Genomic DNA, 23,321 nt, shown 5'->3' with positions numbered 1-23,321 from the left:
ATGTCCACTTTCAAAAGTGATAGTATGACAAGCTTGAGGTAATGCACCACATCTTTTGTTGAATACCATATCAGTCAGTGGCGGTGGTCCACCAGCTCACCACCCGGGTATAGGCAAAGTCTAATCTAAAATAATACATCCACATAATTAAAGCCACTATATGAATATTTGTATCATTGAATTTGGCGCCCCCCAGTGGCAGACAACAGGGGGGCTAAAAGCACACTCTTCACTAGTCATTTACTTATTTCATTTTTTTACACTAACAAAAACACTCATTCCCTTAGAAAGTTATCGAAGATGCTTTAAAACCAAATTAAAATGATACACATAGTAGCTTTGATTTGTTAAAATAGTCTTTTTAGTAGATGGCAGATTAGCACAAAGTCAGAACAAAGGAGCGTGCTCATGCTAAACAAATTGTTATTGCATCATCCTCCGCATCAGAGTAGTTTACTGTCCAGTTTCTGTGAAACTAAGCAGAACCCACATGGTTGTTGATCTCCAGGACGGCCTTTTTTGTTATTTTTGTTTGTTTGTTTCTGTTACTTCAGAGAAAAAAACATGTGGCATCCAACGGCTTGGCAACGTCCGGCGTGACCGCATTGGGCGGGAACTGCGCCTTCTAACGTGGCGTTAAGCCTCGCTCCGTGACGAAGACACATTGTTCTCTGCGCCACAACAAAGCGTGACGTTTCACTTTTATGCTGCGAGAGCTACTTTTCCACTGAGTGGTTTTTCCACGCCCCCGAACCGCAAGCGTGATGTACGGGTTCGGTGGGACGAGCTGCAGATTCTCCACAAAAGGCTTATTTTTTTATTTGTAGTCACGGCGACCTGTTACTGTGCTATCTTTGGCTCTGATGCCAAAACATATTTCAGCACCATGCCCACTGCGTCGACCGTCTGGTGGGAGCTTTGTATCTCAAAAGGTCCAGAAGAGGCAATACTCTTTAAAATAACATACATAATAATAAAGAACTGCTGAAGTTAACCTTCAATTGTCTTGATAGGGAAAAATAAATTGTGTTCCATCATTCAATCTGGGATTATTCGCTATCGTGGCCCTTCCATTGTTGTGGCTGTCCCATGGCACAATCTTATCTATCAATGCTGCATTGTTGCAGGGCAGTGACATCAAAACATAAATGGACAAAGGCCTGTAGTTATCAGTCTGACGTCAAGCTCATGACCATGGCCATCGGATTTCAGATTCACCTTCAGTATCTGTGGACATGGCGGCAAAGTCCAAGGCTTCTCCCCCCTGAACGCTCAAAGAATTCTTAAAACACAAAATGAAACTCTTCTAAACAATCCGATGGGAATCCTTTGTTGCATATTACGAGCACTGGCAACGCCGCGGTACTTTCCAAAGACACTTGCATCCACTTTTTCTAGAACGGCTGACAGAGATCGCTGCCCTCAGACCAGCCGAAGAGCGAGGACCTTCCTTGGTCCCAGATGATGAAAAGAAAAAGGTCACGACTGTGTCAGAGAGGTCAACCCCCTTAAGCTCTGTCGTTACGGCCCACGATGGTTTCCGAGCTCTTCACACGACCCCTCCAGCCACACTGACCTGCTCAGGCTGAGCCGGGCCCACCCTGCATTTAATACCGCTTTATACTTGGAGCTGCATTTCAAAGGGCCATTTTGTACTTTCTTTTACTACATTTATCTTTAGTTAAAAATATTTTCGTTTACAACTGATTGGTTTAAAAGTGCATAAAGCGGGTTAAAATTAGCCCCAACTTGACCAATTACAATATGATGACAATGCCATAACAGGCATGACCTTTACATATTATTGGAGTCTTTTTTATTTGTTTAAAACAAATAAAAAAGTGCCATTGAAACTTTCACTTCAGTAAATATTCGGAATGCTTCTTCCATATGTAATTGTGAAAGGAAGAAAAGGGGAAACCGGTTAAAGAGATTTGGTACTTCTTAGAACTCGTTTTAAGAGAAGGCAAGGGTGTCTATGCACTTTTAGGTATTGCATCACCTGTGAGAGATAATCTGAATATTGTCATTGTCCTCAAGTGTGACATCATTCCAATGTCTTGCTTATTGTTCCTTTATTACTATGTCATTGTATTAGTAACTAAAGTAAAACATTTTTTCATGCAGAAAAAAAATAAAGAGAAAGGGCAAAGAGGAGCAAGCTGAGCATGCAGTTTCAAGTTTACACAAGTAGCACGCGCACCGACGGTTTAGCACGCGCACATACGGTGTTGCACGCGCACAGACGGTGTTCAAGTGCCGCGGCACAACAACGCATTTCAAAGGAAAACTTGGGAAAGTTCTTCTCCTCCGCCAGACAGGGAGAGAGAGAGAGAGAGAGAGAGAGAGAGAGATCAAACGGCCTGGTCGTGCTGCTTTCCTAATGACTGCCACATGTGCTGCAGGAGAGACCCTCGTTAACTCGGTGACTCACCAAGAGGCAGCACGATGAGTGTCTTCACATGCACACAAACAAACACACGCAACGAGGAGCCAGATGAGGAAGAAAAAAAAGAAAAGCGAAAAAGGAAAGTAAAACGGAGGTAATGGGCAAAATCGAAGCCATAAAAAAAATGTAAGGAGTCATTATAGAAAATACATCTGGGGCTCGCTAATTATGCTGTCATTAAAGCAATCATTTAGACCTTATTTAAAACTTCTTCTTTTATTTACAGAAAGCATCCACGCTGCTGTCATTACCTGGTAGCACTTCCCCATCCTGAACCAGGCTTCTAGTAAGCGTCGGCACGGCATCAGGCCACGGCTGTACCACCTCCTCAGGGTCTGATGCGCCAGGCTCCAGATGAGCTGGCTGCCCGACGCCACCCGGTCCTCCATCCCGCGCGCAATACGCACAGCCATGGTTGGCACCAAACTTTGTTCTTCTTCTATACCCGACTCGAATGACGAAGCTCTCGCCGCTCGGGAACCCGGACAGGAGACACTTTTGTGTTTTCGCGTCGGAATCAACAAGCTGAGAGGAGCGAGCGCGCGCGCACGCACGGGTATAGTCTCCCCAGCTGACGTGATGTCAGTGAGAGTCGGCGCTCCGGAGAGGCTGGAGAGCAGCAACAGAGAGCCTCGGACTCGGTCCAAGAAAACAGTGCCTCATAGTGAGGGGAGCGCAGTGGGGAGGGCAGGACCCACGGAACCACAAGGCCTCGGCTGCACACGTTTTCCGTCTTCCCCATAAACACAACAAAACGCGACGAACTCCAGCCGACCGCTCAACCTCGAAAGTCATAAACACTCATGTTTTTTTTCTCTTCATATTTATTTTTAGCACGCGTCTGCAAACGCGCTGTGGGAAAGTCATGTCACTTTGTCTGGGATTTGAGGGCAATTTCCTGAGGAGGCCAGACATCTCCACCCATCATATTCTGCAGTGACACTCACAATAATTAGTCCCGTTTGGATGGCAAACTGTTTAAAATATATAAATACGAGTGAAACTATACAGGGGTGAGGAAGACACGTTAAGGAGAGGCTCTGATGTAAGAACATGGACTAGACGTCTTCCTTTAAACAGCTGTGATCAATAAGCAAACGCACACCTGACTCAGATAAACAAGTCAGGGGCCCAGTCCCTATGTCCCCCCCTAAGGCCTTAAACCCTGACTCCTTAAGAGACTTACTGACGTCACCTGTTAAATCGTTGAGTGCCACAGGCTGTAAAGTCTTGACATGGTGTAAATCTGAATGGGACAGCACATAACTGCAACATCTCACGTTACCGTGACAACGTCCACAAATATTGGGGTATTGAGTTTCTACTTTTTACTCCCTCAGTTGTCTTGCACAGGCCCCTTTCCTCACAAGGTGATGTCATGATCTGGAGTTTGTGTCGTCTGTCTCCCTGTGATTGTTTGCCCTGGTCCTGATTGCTTCCCTCTGTGTGATTGCTGGCCCCGTCCTCATTGTGTTCACCTGTGTCTCGTTCCCCGTTGTCCAATCACCTCCGCCTGCCTGTGTATGTAAACCCTGTTAGTCTCATTCCCAGTGTGGCTTCGTACTGTTCGGTCTGCGTTTTTGTCGTTCCTGTCTGGTCTTTGGAAGTTTTGGAAGTAAATATTAGTTTGTCCAGTAAATGTCGGCATTTGGGTCCTCTCTCGCTGCGACAACCGTGACAAGTCATGATAGAACGAAGCCACCATTAATGGACCCAGCCTTCAGTTTCCACTGTACGGTTCCTGCCTGGCCAGCTAACGCTCATGTTCTTCTCGAGGAGATGTGGGAGTCCCTCCAGGCCCTGCAGTCAATGTTGGCGGTTCCTGTCCCCGATGTTCCGGCTCGAGTCACCGGCTCCTGTTCCCGGTGTTCCGTCGCCGGTTCCAGTCCCTGATGTTCCGGTTCCAGTCCCCGGTGTTCCGCTCTAGACCCCGAGGTTCCAGTCCCCGGTGTTCCGTCACCGGCTCCTGTCCCCGGTGTTCTGCCGCCGCCTCCAGCCCCCGATGTTCCAGTCCCCGGAGTTCCATCACCGGTTCTAGTCCACGATGTTCCGGTTCCAGTCCCCGGGTTTCCGCCTCCGTCCTGCCCGGCCCCGGTTCTCTCCATCCCGCCTCCGTACCGTCCAGCCCCGGTACCCCGTGATCCGTCCAGTCACAGTTCCCCATGTCTCGTTGCCCGGTCCTGGTCCCACAGAGCCCCCATCCCCAGACCCCGCTACCCCTGTGACTTCCTCTCCTGAGCCCGGTCCCCTAACTCCCCGCTCATGTCCTCCGGCCCGCCCTCCAGAGTGCGCCCCTTGGCCTGGTGATCGTCCTGCGGCCCGCCCCCGGACTGCTTCTGCAGCCTTGGACCCTCCTCCGGCTCCCCTCCACCCACCCGCTTGGGACGTCTGGAATTTGTCCCTTGGGGGGGGGGGGGGTACTGTCATGATCTGGAGTTTGTGTCGTCTGTCTCCCTGTGATTGTCTGCCCTGGTCCTGATTGTTTCCTTCTGTGTGATTGCTGGCCCCGCCCTCATTGTGTTCACCTGTGTCTCGTTCCCCGTTGTCCAATCACCTCCACCTGCCTGTGTATGTAAACCCTGTTAGTCTCATTCCCAGGGTGGCTTCGTACTGTTTGGTCTGCATTTTTGTCGTTCCTGTCTGGTCTTTGGAAGTTTTGGAAGTAAATATTAGTTTGTTCAGTAAATGTCGGCATTTGGGTCCTCTCTCGCTGCGACAACCGTGACAAGTCATGACAGGTGAGAGGTCATTTTTAACAATCTATGTACTTGTTTTTGTCAAGACCTTCAATGACAAAATAAAATGAGCGATGATATAAATAAATACATATCCTCTGACTTCATGTTCCATCTTTAATCCTTAATGTTTCTGGGTAAATGTGACTTTACAGGCTTAACACCAATGTGCCCTCTTTGGTTTTCATTTTAGTCTCCATGCTTCCACTGGGACCGTGTTAGATGTCATATTGCAATGAATTGTGGGTAAATCCCTCGGGCAGAGACTGCACATAATGGGTTTATAAAAGGCCCAAACACTCACGGACTCACAGATCCTCGCAAAGTCCGTGAGGGTTTAGCTCCGTCAAATCGTAGAGTGTTTGAGTCTCGCAGATTTTTTGAGGCTTTTATGAACCCTTTCCATATAAGTCAGCACCAGATGCAGACTCTGCCCACAATTACCGACAATTCATAGCAATGTGACTTCAAACACAGTACCAGGGGAGTAAACAAAGACTATGGTTGGGTGTTCAGCCTGCTACAATTACTCAGAAACATGAAATCAGAGGATATTTTTGTATTTATCCGTGCACTTCATTTCATTTTGTCGTTGAATGGTATGATACGTTGCAACATTCAGATTTACACCATTTCAAACCCTCACAGTCTCTCAACCATTTAACTGGTGACGTCAGTGAGTCCTTGAGGGTTCAGGGTTTGAGGCCTTAGGGGGACTTTGGGACTGGTCCTGAGAATCCTGAGTCAAGCGATTGAGGAGAAGATGGAGAGGCTCTCGGCGGAAACAATATCCTACTGTTTTTTTTATTGATAACCCTTACCCTAACCCTAACCCAGCTTTCATTGTCTGAGGTTGCAGAAATATGAGGTAAAACGAGCGGGCTGGTTGTTTATCTTTTTTAAAATCAATAAATCCCCCAAAACACGCCAACCACAGAAAATGAGTGACGCTTTTTCCCGGCTCATCGACTGGTTATTGAGGAGACAGTGGAGAGCTATACTCAGACCGTGACACACTGTTCCGGTCGGTTCCAGAACTCTCCATTAGTGCTCAGTCACCCAACGCCATACATACATGCAAACAAATTATGAGCAAAAAGCGAGGGCGCCCCGCCGTGCGTCTAATTGCATCTGTGCATGCAGCGATGCATGCGAGTGTATAACTCTGGAAATGAGCGTATAGATCGGTTACCACGCCTGTGCAGGCAGTGGACTGTCCCGACTGAGCAGAGGCAGCTGGGACATTGTGTCTGTTTATTCTTTTTTTTTTTTTAATGTATTTATAGATTTTTTTTTCAGTTTCAGTGAACAAAAAATAATGCAACAAAATATTGTAAATGACAAAAAGGAAAAAAAAAATTACATTCTTTACTTTAAAAAAAAAATAGACATACATTGAAAATCTATATTAAATTAATAGAGGGTCATCAATTGCTCTTTAACATTTTATTTAGGTCAGCTGAGAACATTACACATATTTTCCTTTGTATACAGTCCATTTTCCCCAGCTTTGTTCGTGGGACCCTGCTCTGAGCCTAAGGAAGAGAGTACATTTTTCCATATTCCTCTACAATATCCAGCCACTGTCCTGGGCTTGGAGGGTCACTTTTCATCCAGCTCCTTGTGATGACCTTTGGGTCTTGAATAAATATGACTAAAAAGGCTCTGTGAGCAATGAACAAATCCATCCGGGTATACAAACGTGTATGTGTGTGAGCTCTGGGAAGTGACTGCGCTCGGCCAAGAAGTCGTCCCCGCACACGACCTCTTGTTAACTCTCACCGTGCGTTTTAAATCGTCCTTCTTGCCACAACCTACAACTTTAATTCTCGCACTGTTCAGGGACCAGTTGGCGGCACCAATTCAGGGTTCAACGGCAAAAGACGAGCAAAATTCCATTTTCACTTGCCCCATAGTTTGTCATGTTTTATTCACCTTCCTCTCAAACTCAGATACATCCTTGGAGTTTTACCCACATCCTCACTAAACTCTTGTTTCCAGGGTAACTGAAACGCTCGCTTGCACTCCAGCTCATAAACTCGGCCTTTAGCCGCCGCCAGGTTTATCCCCAGTGCCCGATCGGCACTATGCATGTGCAACTTTCAACAGAAACTAGAGGAAAGGGCTCAAGTGTCGAGTTTATCTCATTTATATAGCACATTTTTATAAAAAACACACACAAAAGCTGACCAACAAGAAGGCTCACTCCTTTAGATATTTCCACCATCAGCTCTGAATTTATTTTTAAAACAATGTCTTTGATTCTTCTTCTTTTTATAGCAATTCAATCGCCAGATTCCTTTAAAATCTTTTGGAAAATAAATCCCAAGCTGTCTGTGATTGGCAGTGAATCTCCGATCACACTCTTTATCTTGAAGACAATACACATTCTAAGGTAATGAATACCCACTGGCGGCTGTTATAAGAAAGATAATGTACAGAGTTAAACCAGATATAATACTGACACAGCCAAATGTGCTGTTTGAAGTTCATTCCTTTGGAGTGTAGCAAATGGCCCTAACAGGATTAAATACTATGGATGCTGTAATCCACCACTGTAACCACTGGATGGATCTATTTCTGGAAAACAGGATTCATCACCACCAGGGACCCGTTCTGAAGGTATATAGATGGAGCACATCCAGCTACCCGTGATAAACACGGACAGATGTGCGAGGCCACGGCCGCCTGGAGCAACAGTGGCCCGAGACAGACGAACACATAGCGGGCACAAGTCGCTGCAACACATGATCGCCACATGTTCTGGTCCACGCGATGTTCATGAATGCATGCAGGCTCTCTGGTAGCGCAGTGTTTCATGAGCCGTAAAAACGTTCTTTTTAAATAGCTGCCAACATTCCACCTGGATGATTTATTTATTACATCTAGAAATAAGCAATTAAACATGACATTAAAAGTAAGACGTGCAGATTTATTTTTAAAGTGGAAGGAAACAGACAAAGATGTTGGCCATATTTCAATGTAAGGGCACGCAGGCATTGTCTCCCGAGCACATTTATAGAAAACTGAAACACATACAGACACACACGTTCACACACACCTATGCCAAATGCCTTCAGGCGGGAGATAATCCCAGTTGATTTCCACGCTCCGTACCGGGGGTTTCGGCGGGGTGGAGATGTGGGAAGGGGCAACGACCTCGGCTAGGATCAATCTGTGGGAGTCGACGCTCAGAGAGGGCATCCCACGGGAAAGTGGGAATGAACTGTCTGCTCCGGCTCTGAGAGGCGCACAATAAGCACTGTCTGATCCTCAAGTAGTCTCAGTGCTATATACAGGACTGTCTCAGAAAATTAGAATATTGTGATGAAGTTCTTTATTTTCTGTAATGCAATTAAAAAAACAAAAATGTCATGCATTCTGGATTCATTACAAATCAACTGAAATATTGCAAGCCTTTATTCTGATTTATTGCTGATTATGGCTTACAGTTTAAGAAAACTCAAATATCCTATCTCTAAATATTAGAATATCATGAAAAAGTATACTAGTAGGGTATTAAACAAATCACTTGAATTGTCTAATTAACTCGAAACACCTGCAAGGGTTTCCTGAGCCTTGACAAACACTCAGCTGTTATAAATCTTTTTTTTTACTTGGTCTGAGGAAATATTAAAATTTTATGAGATAGGATTTTAGAGTTTTCTTAAGCTGTAAGCCATAATCAGCAATATTAAAATAATAAAAGGCTTGCAATATTTCAGTTGATTTGTAATGAATCCAGAATGCATGACATTTTTGTTTTTTTAATTGCATTACAGAAAATAAAGAACTTTATCACAATATTCTAATTTTCTGAGACAGTCCTGTATATATATACATATATATATATATATGTATATATATATCATACCATAAAAAATCCTCATCAACTGATCTTAGTGGAACATGTAATCTGTTATCACTCGAAGGTGGTGACTGTCAACACTGGTGAACATTGTGAATTGAATAAAAACTAAATAGTTAGGTGCAGGATGATATCATGCTTTGGGTTTAAACAAATTATAGTTTGTTATGTTACTTATGGGTTATGTGTCTCGATGTAGTTTGTGAATTAAAATGAGTTCTTTAATTGAGACACAAACAGTGGTTTCCTGGTTGAAAGTCCTGTGTGTGATTGACCCATCTATACCCACCCGGACCTCTTGTTAAATATTTATGATAGCAGCTTTAAGCTTTGCACATGAACTAATTACCATAATAACCTAATGTGTAAAGTGCTCTTCTTCTTTAATATCTCTACACAGACAGCGTTCATTGTCACTCAGTATACATGGCCGCTGTCTCCGTCCTGTAAACACCGTGACCTCACACCCCTCCGTCACACTCTATGATGTCGCTCGAATGTCACTCCATTGCTCATGTGATGCACACGAGGAGACTGAGTTCCCTTAACCTTCCTCTTGTGTTAGGGTCGGCACCGACCCATTTTAGGTTTTAAATGCAAAAAAGAACCACATACATTTGTTTATTTTCATCAAGGCTTTTTGACTTTGTCAGGAACCTCTATTTCAACAAAATAAAACAAAAACATTTTGTTTCACTAAATTATAAAATGCTCTGGTTGAAATTATGACCTTTGTGTTGTTAGGGTCGGTTTCGACCCGGTTATAAAAATAAGATTATAAAGCAATAATTAGAGCCAAAACTGAAATCATAAGTGCACTGTCAGCCAACACAGTGGCAGCCAGCTCCTCCCCCAATCATGGGAGCTTTAGGGGATTCTCATTTTGCATTGTTCTCTCCAGAATCTACAGATTTACACAGGCAAAGCTGCGAGTGGCATCCCTGAGAAAAACCAAGGAAAACGTGTGGTCCTCGATATGACTACTGGACTGCAGGGTCACAATATCACTTGTGACAATTTCCTTACCAGCGATGACTCAGGCCACCTGATTCTAAAAGAAAGAGGTGTGAGGTCTGCCCAAGCAAGACACACGTATTGTGCTTCAACTGCAAGAAATATCTCTGCAAAGAACACAATAAAAGTGTCACTTTTTGCCACACATGCATCTAAACACACACATACACATGCAAGTTCTTGCACACAGAGACTTTACTCTGATTGAGTTTTTGTTTGTTTTGGAACTAGTAATTGATTTCTATTGGTTTGATTTGCTTGATTGGTTGTTTGTTTGACCTTGCAAATCTATATTTTGTGTTATGACTTGTTCTGCTTTTTATTTTGTGTTTGTATTGAAGTTCTATTGCTGAAAAAAATACTTTTTAGCCTTTTTCTTGAAGTAAATATATATGGGTCGAAATTGACCCTAACACCATAAATGTTACTATCGTTAATAATATTAAAATAAAAAAATAAATATAAAAAATTTATTTCAGAGATGTGTTCTAATACCCCTCAGTAATAGTCAGGTAACACAACAACCCTTTATTTATTTAAATGATTCTCTTGAGGTTCATTTTACCATTTTTTAAATTGAAATATGATATACTGACAAAGAAAAGGCCCAGAAGCCCACACCAAAAATATTTAAACCAATATTTTCATGGATAAGGAAGCCTAACAAGGTAACCAAGAGATGAGAAACAAATTGGATGATAGATCATTGTTGTTGGTGTATTTTACAGCTGATTTAAGACACGGGTCGGCACCGACCCGCTAACATAAGAGATGGTAACAGAAAGCTAACACAGGAGGAAGGTTAAAGGCTCATTCTTTTCAAGCTGTTGTTCTACTTCCCCTCCTCTGGCGGAGCACAATACTCTGTTGAGGGAGTGACGTACTCTTTGTTCCCGCTGCAGTGCCCCTTTGCAGCCAGCAGATGGGGAGATGGAGTGTCTCACGGCGACCCTCTGGGACAAAAAAAAAGGGGGAAGACATCTCGTGCTGGAAATTGTTTGGTATATTATGCTGTCTGGAGGGGTTTATGCCAATGTCATACCCTTTCCCCCTCATAGAAGGGCCTCATTCTATACTTGTGACGCCTGGATTTAAATGTATTTTTGTGGGAATACAGACAGGCAGGACGTAACAATTTGGCCCAAAGCTTTATTCAGTCCCAGAAGTTCTGTATTAATAGGCCCGAATCTGTTGAGAATACAAGGCAGGGCATGACAGGGGGAATGATCATCACCCCCCCCCCCCCCCCCGTCCCATCCCATCCCTGTCCCCGTCCCTGGGCTCCCTTCAACGTGGGACGGCAATTACCATGTACAGTAGGCTAAGCGGTAGATTAATTGTCTAAAAGGGGAAGGCCTCCGAGTGATCATAGCAGAGCCCGGGCGGAGCGGAGGGGGGGTGGGGTCGTGGGGGGGGGACAGCTGTCACCCTCACGGCCCGCAGCTGACGAGCTGTGCCACATACTGAGGCTGCAGCTGACACGCTGAATGGAAGACGTTCTGTGCAGTGTGCCCGGCACGCTCCCTAACACACACACACACACACACACACAGGATTGTGGTAAGTTGTAACGTGCTGGCCTCACAGGACCCCGCCTGCTCGCTTGCCATGCTTCCTGACCGTCACTCGTGGTGGTTAGAAGCGGAGCAGGTGGACACAGCTGTCAGAAGTGGCCGATCGCTGGGAGGGTTGATTTGTAGTCATACATCATAGATGAATAGATTAAACTCATAAAACATGAAAGAGGGCCACCTCTACTCGTGTACAGACCATGTCCCACATCTCACCACCGTAATGGGCTTTGGTTCTGCAAAGCCTTGTGAGTGGCCAGAAAATACAATATATATATCACTGCTTCTGTCTGTTTTTTTGCCGTCGCTATAATTCTCTCCGAGACACATGCTTTGACAGCAATACTTCACCCATAAAGGAACTACAATTCTTTATTTTACAACATGTCTACCCTGGATACTTGGTGAGTGAGAGGTTGCCATAATACATCTCGACAGAAGTGATCAACGGGTCTGTGAAAAAGAAGAAAAAAAGAACCAAGACATCTTAATTGCAGCCAATTAACACCATGTGATAGAGCTCCATTTGGCAAATGAATGGCGAAACAGAAAAGCTTTTTGTGTGTCTTTGGCGGTACAGTCAAGCCCAGCTTTGTGTGGCAAGGCGGAGGGGGGGGGGCGGGCGGTAGAAAAACAAAAGAGGACAAGGAAAGAGGCAAGGGTCCCGGGCCGCTGCCATCCACCCATCGGCTCGTATAGCCGTTGCGTCTGGGGACATATGGTCAGCTCCTCTCGCTGTACGGGACGCCGCCCAGGGGCTCGCTGCAGGCCACAGGCCACAATAAACCATGTGTGTGTGTGTGTGTATAAACCAGATGCTATGGAAAGGAGGAGGTCAGAGCAGGGGGTTGGGGGGGGGGGGGGGGGGGAGACAGAGGCCACGATGGCAGCCTCACACTGTCTGCCGCAACAAAAATGTTGGCCGCGGGTGTTGCTCTTATTTGTCCAGACATTTCTTAGAAGGAGCACAAAGAGCCTGTGTCATCAGTTTTCAATATCATAGCCAAGTGCCGGAAAAATATGAACGGCCACTGTGGGCATCTCCACGGGCGTACGAATGAAACAAAGAGAGGGCGAGGGAGATGAAGCAGAGAGGAGGGGGAGGGGAGGAGGAGGAGACACCCCCAGTGAGGGGCTTCAATGAGCCTCGAGGCGGCGGAAAGGGGTGAAATAATTGCAGGGAGAAAGAAAAATGAAGAAATTATTTTTTAATTGTTTGATTCCTGGGGATTATTAAAAGGATATTGTCTCTGAAAGAAAGGATAAATACGGAAGAGGGTTTACGGTCTGAGATTGAGGAGATATTCCAAAAGCCATCCCGTGTTTATGATTTAAATGTTTTAGAAATGCTCATGTGAAATAAAACATCATAGTTTCCCTATGCTATAGCTGTGAATAACAGCAAACAGCTGTTTTCATGACGAAATTATTGAAAGCACAAGAGTGACAACCCTTGAACAAAAAAAACCCACAATTGATTTAAAATCATAATCTGTTTAATTTCTCTCCATAATTGTTAACGCCGCCTCAGGGAAACTGTGCGGGGATCATTTCATATCACGCTTCCTGAGCACACAGCGAAAACCAAACCTCAACCGTCAGTGAAACGAGTGTAAAGCCACACTCGCTGCGCCGCGAGGCGGTGAATGTTTAACGTGTTTAACGTGTTTAGCGTGTTAGCGTGTTAACATTTGCTCCCAAGCGCTACACACAAAGAACAAATGAGGCTGATTGCGGTGTCATCAGTTTTTGCAGATATTTGCTCCCAAGAACTGATGAAAAGTCAAATTTCACATGGCAATCTATCCAATAGTTGCCATCTCGTGAATACAAACATAAGGAGCCACCTGCAGTTTGTGTGGTCCATATATATAATTGTATATATATATATATACAGTATATATAAATTGGAACTGGGAAGAGACCCCGGGGAAGACCCAGGACACACTGGAGGGATTATATTTCCCGGCTGGCCTGTGAACGCTTCGGGATCCCCCAGAATGAGCTGGAAAATGTTGCGGGTGAGAGGGAAGTCTGGGCCGACCCCGGAATAAGCGGATGACAGCGGATGGATGGATGGAGCCGCCTGTTTTGCATCACTATAAACGGTATACAGTCCTATTCGTGGATGTTCACTTTGATTTGTTCTTTGTAATCTGGTTTTAGAACTGAATTAAGGTAATTGGTTTCATCTGATAGCACAAATTGAGCCCTTAACACATGTTAAGCACTGCAGGGGTTACAGCCCTCCTTCAATTATACCAATACATCGCTGTATCGACACACCGAAGTGTCTAAATCCATTTTGCCGAGGCAATTAGGAGATGATATCTGCATTTAGATAATGTATAGTAAAGAGAGCCCCTGGTTTATCGCGCTGAATCCAATTTACTGACTTGATAATCAGATCAGAACCGTGGCCCTTATCTGGCCAGACAACAGAAGCCACCACTGATCCACATACTGCCTGTTGAAAGCCCCGCACTCTGCTAGGCAATGTGCTGTGTAAACACACTTTGAAACGGGCGAAAGACCCTGTATCAGTATTATTAAGCCACCACGACGGCAAAAAACCCGTATTTTGGTTCGAAAGCTCTCGCTGGGCTGAAGGCTCTCAAAGATTTCCAACGCTGTCAGACATATTTCAGGAGGTGCCATGATTCGAAGGGCGTCAAATGGGGATATTTAGAGCTTGGAGAAGAAAGGGCCTGGAAACAGAGCATCTGTTCCTGCTTTACTGTCTAATTCAGTACTTTTACTGTGACTACACCATCACGTATTCTGGAACAGCTGCTACACTGCAGATGGAAAACAGTGCTTTTAAATATTTCATTGGTTCAGTGAGATTTTATGGCGAAGATCCAACGAAAGAGGCTGAAAAAATAAAGGCTAGAGGAATTTAAAGCTGCATTTATCTAACATATATTACAATATTTACAACAATCGCATTGTAATAATATGAATGTCGTGCAAAACGAACCCACAGAGAATTATCGCTGGACTACAATATCCTAGCACAAGGCCCGCAACTTACTTTGGTTCACTCTCGCTACTCTCTTCGAGTTATTTTCAACTCGCAGATGTTTATGCCGCATCATCAAATATCACACGGAAAAACTAAGCAACTATAGAGTGAAAAAAAGTCTAGCTAGCAACAAAAGAGCAAGACAATCGTAAAAAGGAGTTGGAGGAGACCAAAACAGAGCTAAAGGAGAGTGAATGTTGGACTTAAATTCAACAGGGGGACACAAACACAACGCCAAATGAACTCTAATGTTGCTTTGTGTCTGCTAGAGTGAAATGTCTAATTACTAATTATCTTTTAGTAGCAGCCATACAGTAGTTTGAGTCTGGATGCAGAGCATTAGTACACACGAGCACTGTGAACGTATTACCAGGGGATGGCAGTCATTCCATTTGAGATAATCTGTGCTCTGGACAGTTAAATCAATTTCAAGCGGTCCTTTCCAATCATGGGATGTGCCACATGATGCGAAGATTTCTGCAATATTTTTAACTTGTCTAGACCATCAGATGGTTTAACGCTTCAGAGGAATTAATCTATGTAATGTCAGAAATATGAAGACGGTAAAATGTCAATTTTTAATTTTTCACGCATACAATTTGTTGAGAAGGGCTGCGACTAATGATGCTCATTTCATATTACATTCATGGGAACCAAGAGTTCAAACCTCAAATACATTGAATTAAAAACAACAACGAGAAAAGCATGAAATCCTCACTTTTGAAAGCTGGAAGAATACAAGTTTAGTTATTCCGCTTGGGAAAATGAGATACGTGATAACTGATACATTATCAGTCCACTTACTCGTCAATCAATTAACATGTTTTATTATTCTGTCGAGTAAACATTTCCAATCCCAGTCTGCTTTGGAAGACACAAAATGAGTGAATCAGGACATGTGCTAATGCCACCATTCATTTCCCCTCCGCCTCACCAGCCACTGCCTCCCCCATCGTTCCTCCCCCTCGTGCTCGACACCTGTTACAACTGCGCCCCGCAAACCAACTGCACCATCTGTTGAGGACAACTAGAGAGGCCGAGGACGCCGACGGACACGTTAATGAGTCGCGTGGAGAGGCCACGCCTCTTTTAAAGTGACCAATCCAGCACCGTGAGACACCTGTGCCATGCTGTCCTCAGTTTGTAGCTACACCCTCGAAAATTGACGGGCTGTAATACATAGGCACCGCACAAAATCAATTAGTATGTTATCTTGAAAATGAAGGCGACATCTGATTGGCTACAGATAGGACTATGTTGTAGTTCGACTATGTTGAGGAAATGTTACTTTCTGTATTCTTGTTGTTCTTAGTTTGTACTCTAGGTTGAATGAACTTATTGTAAGTCGTTTTGGATAAAAGCGTCTGCTAAATGACATGTAATGTAATGTAATGTTGGAAAAAACGCATTTAAGAATCGAGCCCAGCAAGGGAGTCTCAAAAACTCACGAACAAATGTGTAGAGATCCACAAACAAATGCAGTGCGATCCACAAACAAACAAATCGTAATATATTTATGCGTGCATTGGAGTGTTATTTGTTAGTCGCTCTGCGTGCATTTGTAAATGGAATATATTTGTGAATTGCTCTCTGCACATTTGTGAATCTGTGTGTTTGCATTAGTGAGTCTCTCTGTGTGCATTTGCAATTATTGAGACTGATCTGACTCCAGAGTGATCCACTTCATCACGATTGCAGAAGTGACTGCAAAAAAACCCACACAGTCGGGGTGGGGGGGTGGTGAATGGATCAAACCAAAACCGTCGTTTTTTTGGTCAGGAGGCCGCTGTTAGTTCCCCGTGTGAAACAAGAAGTCAACGATGATCACTTCCGTAGTTATTTTAAACCAAACAACGATCTCTTCCTGAACCCAACTAAGTCGTTTGTTAGCTAAACCTATGATGTTAATTCCCGGGAAGATTTTTTGTTTTCTTTTGTTGGGAAAATGCACGAAGAACGAGGCGTCACTCTTTCACAGGATATCACATGAACCGTTGCATGAGGCTACATTGCGCAATAGAGTGCAGGACAGTATGGGCCAAAGGGTACAGAAGCCATGCATTTGAAGAGGAAGTGGCCGAGCCTCCTAGGAAACACAATGCGACCTTGAAAAATGACCTCCATGCTGTCCTCTGACATGTCTCCTCCCCTATACGTCTGTCCACCATGTTACGGCTAATATGCAGGCTCTCCGCCCCCGTCACGGAGCTCAGAGCAGCCCCACCTGAGCGGACCAGCGGGGGTGCTCGGTTATCGGGTCCGTGTGGCGGGTGATAATGACCGCCCCCCCCCTCACTTCTTCTCCTCTTTGTCGCAAAAAAACTGCAGAAGTCGTATTTGAGTGAATGTGGGCCAGAGTGTTGGTTTCCAGTGATAACACAAAGTGAAAAAGCAACACTCCATTAACGGTGAGCAGCCGCAAACGCACTGACAACCGGGACCCCGAACAAAATTGACTCATCGAGGCAAAGGCTGAAAATGAGAAGAATGGAGCACACCCACTCAACAGGAAATTACTGGTGGGGGGTTTATGAGCAGAGCATATTCAAAGAAGTGTGTTCTCCTCAGCGCGGCCCGTCCCTTCTGGCTGGAAACATGTGAAGGCGGCGTCGAGCACAATCGATCACAGTGGATCCGAAAGCTGTGGGGTACGTCTCGATTATTCTTTTTTCAGGCTCGACACCAAGTACCCTTTTTCGGTTCGTGCCTGAGAGGCTAATAATAGCACGGGCCCCCACCCCCCACCCCTCCCTCCACTGTGAGGGAGTCTCATTCCGGTCATTACCATTCGGGCTTTCAAACATCCCCTCAAACAACATTACCACAGCTCTCCTGTTGTGTGTGGGTGTGATCTATGTGTGTGTGTGTGAGTGTGTGTGTGTGTGTGTGTGTGTGTGCATGTGATCTGTGTGTGTAGTGTATGTTTAAGAGGAAAATGAGTAAAAATAAAAATGGAGAGCGATCACAAGTGGAGGGATGGATGGAGGCACACTAGCAGCATAATTACAGTGAAGACCCCCCCCCTCCCCTTGCTTCTTTTTTCCTCTTTCCGAAAACTATAGGGCTAGCGGGGTAGCCAACAGCAGCACAGACAGAGAACACGTTGGTGGAGGGTTGCTTTGTTGTGATTTTTCACTTACTCACCCTCACAGAAATTACATCCCAGAGACAAATGAGGAGGAGGAGAAGGAGAAGGAGGAGGAGGAGGACACAAACAAAAAGAGGGATTTTCTGCTTTGGAGGGAGTGAATCACTGCACAGATGTGTTGGGTTCAAGGCCGCCTCCACTGCCGGAGGTTGTGGATGAACCCACCAGGAAGCGGGTGCTCCCCCCCCCCCGCTCAGATCTATATCTCACCTGCCTGTGCAGCAGCAGTGCCGTATTTAGATTGTTAGACACTGAACAGTTGGGTTAACAAGGACATCTAGATAGTGAACATCAGGAAGGACACAAAAATCATTTTTAATTCAGATGTGTCCTTTAAAAAACACAGTTTTTGGTTTCCTTGAAAACCTGTTTTAACCTACAGCTTTGCCTTAAAGCTCTTTGCAGGTGAAAAAACATGGCGGGTAAAAGTGGTCGTTCCTGCTGTCTCAGCGACTACAGCGACACACGATTAATCGTTCGAATGGGGGTAAAAGGCTGTGTGAAGAATGCAAAAAAACGAGAGCCTGAGAATTAAGGGCAATTCTTTTGATTTTCCTCACACCCGGATGCTGGTGTCGGAGAGGTGAGGGCTCCAGACTCAGGACCTTCAAATGCGGGTCAGACATTTCCTCCCACACCTTTCCGACATTAGAATTGCAGGGGCTGCAACTTCTGTAACTTCCCTGATAATCTGACATGCACGCCAAGTTATTCGCTCCAATCTCTGCCGTCGAAAAACATTTGACCTTTAACCCCAACACTCTTTTGGTTTGTGGGAATCAGGCCGCACTGTAAATACTGTATCAAATAAATAAAAACATAGCGATGTATTGTTTTGATTTGTTTGTGTACTGTATGTCATGGATGCCAATGTGATTCTGTGAGGTTTTTTTTTTTACATCCTGTTTTTTTACTTTAGCTCTGGATCAAGTTTGTTACAGGGAAAAACACAGGATAATGATTTCTCCATCTTTTTAAGTATTGTTTACAAACTAAAATAAGGCGTAAGCTGCTGTATTTGACTTTTCACACATTTTGTAAATACACGTGAAATCAGTTACATAGATTTATTTTGTGTCGTCATCAGAGCTGAACATTACCTCATACATTATTTCGAAAAGATATATTGTATTTTGATAGCACCAAAAAAAAGGTTTTCTATTTGCTTTCTGTGTCATTAAAACAAATGATGATGTATAACCAGCCTCGTGTTTTAAATAATGTGTATAGGTTGTTGTAGTGGCATAAAGCACGCACTGCTGGAAGTGTGATTAATTCCCCACTAACATCCCCCCGGGACAGGGGCCTTTCACTCTGGAGTGCTTAGATCAATAGCCACTGATCCACATGGGTAACCTATAAATCCATCCGTGTGACCATTCTTTAAATAATTCATAAGAAAGCAGATTTTTAGCGCGGATATTTTGAGGGGAGTTTGTCTGTCCTTAAACAGAGTGGAGCTTGTTTTAATGCAGTCTCTTTCATCTAAATGATATGGAAACCACCTCCCGGAGGAATAAGCAACCAGCTGAGAGCCCCTCTCCCGGGCTGATGCTCATGTTTTCTGTTGTATTGTGAAGGGGAACAAATGCAAAAGAAAACTGAACCTCATTATTAACTACCCAATTCACCAACGCACAACAGTATTTTCATCCCATGAAACACTTTCCATGCGGTATTTCTTTTGCGTGCAAGAATCATACATTTAGAAGAAGAAAAACACAATGAGAGCGACGCATTTTCGCAATGTCTGTGTTTTTGGAGGGCCAGAATCTTTGTTTGGCTCAGGATGTCCTGTCTGAGGGGACAAAGCAGACATGAAACAAGGAAAAGATATGTAGGAGCCGGGCTCTGCTGAGTTGGTCCACGGCCAACGAGGAACAGATTCCTGTTGACACAACTTTCGGTGTGAACCAACGTTTGCAGTGAATGATTATGTTACAGAAGGAACTGGAAGCACTGATGGACATGTACAGTGACCTCTATGGACTAAATCATTTTTTTCTGAATATGCTCCACAGGCGAGGCCGCAGCCTCTTCGGTCAGACGTCCCATCTGGACGGACCTGAATTGATCTCCACTGCTGAGCCTATTGATTGCTGATGACCCACAAACACAGTATCTAGAAAAACACGCCAGTGCCCAACCCTGGACGAGGCCTCGGGGCAGCAAGGCTGTTTACATATATTAAACTCACATTCCACAACCTCCGTGTTTTCTACTTCTGTCAACAGCTAGCTATGCACTCGTCGAACCGGTGTTCGTTTTTTTCCCATCGCACTTCAACATCGCCTGTCAATCATCTTTTTGCTCTGACTTTCTGTAAGTTAAAGCAAAGTCTCTGTAACTTTTGAGGAAAGAATGAACAGATTGATGAATAAACAGTGTAATTTATTCCAAAGCACTAAAACACAGCCTTGTTGGATTCATTTATGTTTCTGTTACCATAGTTTAGCATTTTAGCGAAACTAGTGTTTAGCTAACGGTAGTTTAGCATAAAGCAGTGGCTGCTCTTCAGCAGTAGTTGCTTTAAAGGGCCACTTCACTAATTTTACAGAGGTTTGAAATCTGTTAGACTGTATAGCAGTGGACATAGTCATCACCCATTTGTTTGTGGAATGCACTTTTTGAAACCTTGAGTTTGACTTTTTTTGCCAGAGGCACAGACCTGTCAATCACAGTTAACCCACCCTGAAGCATACACTGCCTTATGGTCTGTTATTTAACTCTAGTTGGACCATGATTTAAATGATTGAAACCCTAAACTCATGTCAACAATATTTAATGAATCAAATGAGAATTAGAGAAATTTTCTCATAGACTTCTATACAATCCGAGGAGTCGACCACTGATGATGTCATCAGGGTTAAACTTGTAGGGTTTAGTGTTTTTCGAGCCTAACTTATAATAAGGCGAACAAACTTCTGCCGTAACAATGTTTTCATTTGTCTGTCCTTTTGTGACCCCCCAGCTTTATGTAAGTGTAATAGTATATCACTAAATTGTGCTTTTAAGTTGCCATTTTATTATCATGATTTTGATATAGTTTTAGAATATATATATATAATATATATTTTTTCTATTTACAATATATACATTCTGTTTACCTGTACAAACAGAATGTCACATGCCAGACTCTGAACAATGGTTGGATCTTTTCTGAGCGGAGATCTGTTGTCAGAACCAGTCCGGCAGGAACTTATTTTCGAGCAGAAGCGTCGAATTGTATGAACCCCGCGTGACCACAGTATCACATCGCCCAACTGACAAACGCTCTCACTCACATCTGTGCGGACAGAGTCACAATAAAGAGGCGTGGGAAAGAAGAAGAGAAATTGCTGACGAACAATTTTGAACCCAAAACAGGGGCTTTTTGATCAGAGGCGGGAACTCGTCGTCAACTCAGGTCACACTCGCCCCAGGTGGACTGGATGTGCTGTTGAATCTGGTTCTCTCTCACAAAAGGCCGCCTCGTGTGGACGAGGTCGTCACTGGACCCTGATTGGCAGCTCGCTCATATCTGTGCCGAGGGGCCCGGAGCCGTGGCGTTGGAATATTCTGCATCGGTTAATAGCTTTATTGAATCGGAAGTGCTGACCCCATTTAAAGCAGCTGAACATCCCAGAACAGAAGTCAACACACTGCCTTTGCAGTTTGTCTCTCTCTCTCTCTGTTTGTGTGTGTGTGTGTGTGTCAGAAAGAGAGACAGCACATGTTCCTCTCACGAGGCACACATATGAATATCATCAGCTACACAAACCAGTCCTGTGTCTTCTGTTCCGTCTCACTCACACAACTGGTGTCACTGGGTTTCATGTGAGTGTGTGTGCGTGCCATTACTTTTTTATGTATGATATATATTTTTAAAACTCTATGTGAAAGTATTTATCCAGTTTTTTTTTGTCGATCCCAGCACCTCGCACGCACACACACACACACACACACACACACACACACACACAGAGGACATTATATGCCTGCCATGCTTGCCTCCCCATTGTTTGTTTCGTCCAGGAAACAGGATATTCACACAAAGCAGACCAGCTGACCACAAAGCACAAACAGAAAGGGGATTTCTTACTTTAAAAGAACCACCAGAAGTTTATCTTTTTTTCTCCCTCATCCTTTCAGTTTTAAAGAGCATCACTGTGGTGTCCACATCAACATTCTCACCAGCAAAAGACACTTCTGTTGACATGTCAACACTTCCAACACACACACATGCTGACATTCAGCAAAAGGAGCAGTGCTGACTGATGGAGTGAGACGCTAAATACAGGATAGACATCCTGCATTTAAAAAAAGATAATTGGAACACACATTGTACGTCTTGAAAACACCAAATAGACCTGATAGACCCTGATCATATTTTCAGAAATTAATGAATGTACAATAGAGAATGTACAATAGAGAATGGATCACTCCCTAGTTATACATTGATTTATTTTTCTTCTTTTTTCTGTCACTTTTTTGTTGTTTATCCTATGTTTTACACTTCTTGCTTCATGTAGCCTATAACTAAAATGAGCATCATCTACAAATCTGCACATGTAATATCAATTGCCTGAAAGACATCTGGAAATGCCGACTTTCAATAAAAAATGAAAAAAGAATGAAAAAAGAAAGAAAACACCAAATAGGAGCAATGCGCGTGCACGTTATGGACGATGAAAGCAGGTTACAGGTGATTAGAAGGAGAATGAAACGTTTTCCCACCTTGTGTCTTTTGTTGTGATGTGATCGCTCCCACTTTATTGTCTGTGCGCGCGGGGCGTCCCTACCGGCACCGGGTCAGTGAAACGAATCCACTTCTCTCTCTCTCTCTATCTTAAAAGATGAGTGTGAATTATTAATTAAAAAAAGAGAAGAAGAAAAAGGCTCGTGCTGGATGAAGAGATGGTTCCGCGGAGTTCATCCGCAAAGTCCAGGAAGCGAAGCCGCTGCCATAACAGCCAGTGTCTCTCCGGCACGCCAGTCAGACAGCTCCATCCGTCCACACACACACACACACACACACACGCACACACTCCTCCTCCTCCCCCTCTTCCTCCCCCTCCTCCTCTCCGCCGCCGTCCACAGACCCAGGACGGGACAGATGACCCGCGCGTCCCTCTCACGGAGGCTGGCTCTCTGCAACAAGCGGAAATCAATAACATATTTAAATGTGACACCACTGTCTCTGTCGGGGAAAACATAAAGTTATTCAACTAAATTCCTACTTTCTCTATAATTTTATATTGCTGAGCCTGAAATGGCATCGTGCTCCACATGGAACGGACACAGTGGGGTTTGTGGACGTTGTTTATTTTGGGAGATTTGTCTCACTTTAAAACAATATATTGTTCAGTTGTTGAATGGGGACATTTATTAGTGTGAGAGGGCCAAATGGGCCCAATATCACGGATGATATATTATCATTATGTCCTTAGGGTCACACGATGAAATCCACATGTAGCCCACTTGTAACACAACACACCCGATAAATAAAACAATAGCAGTACATTCATGCGG

The 23,321-nt window shown here is 44.2% G+C and overlaps 1 protein-coding gene across 6 annotated transcripts in view; it reads right to left on the bottom strand.

The window, feature by feature from the left end:
• frmd4ba (FERM domain containing 4Ba) overlaps positions 1-22,784 on the bottom strand; it is a 46,222-nt gene extending 23,438 nt beyond the window's left edge. For 2 of the 6 annotated variants that reach the window (XM_056438081.1, XM_056438083.1), the window contains exon 1: positions 2,701-2,943. In XM_056438081.1, the coding sequence (XP_056294056.1) occupies positions 2,701-2,862 (162 nt within the window). In that variant the 5' untranslated portion in view covers positions 2,863-2,943. Of the gene's footprint in view, positions 1-2,700; positions 2,945-22,526 lie in introns of those variants that run through there. The other 4 variants (XM_056438086.1, XM_056438082.1, XM_056438085.1 and 1 more) reach the window with 4 other exon arrangements.
• Positions 22,785-23,321: the final 537 nt, after the last annotated feature.

Source organism: Pseudoliparis swirei, chromosome 18, assembly GCF_029220125.1.
Source record: "Pseudoliparis swirei isolate HS2019 ecotype Mariana Trench chromosome 18, NWPU_hadal_v1, whole genome shotgun sequence".
In the NCBI taxonomy this organism is placed as follows: domain Eukaryota; kingdom Metazoa; phylum Chordata; class Actinopteri; order Perciformes; family Liparidae; genus Pseudoliparis; species Pseudoliparis swirei.
The sequence above is the reverse complement of the archived record's forward strand: the minus strand, read 5'-3'. Positions and strand labels throughout refer to the sequence as shown.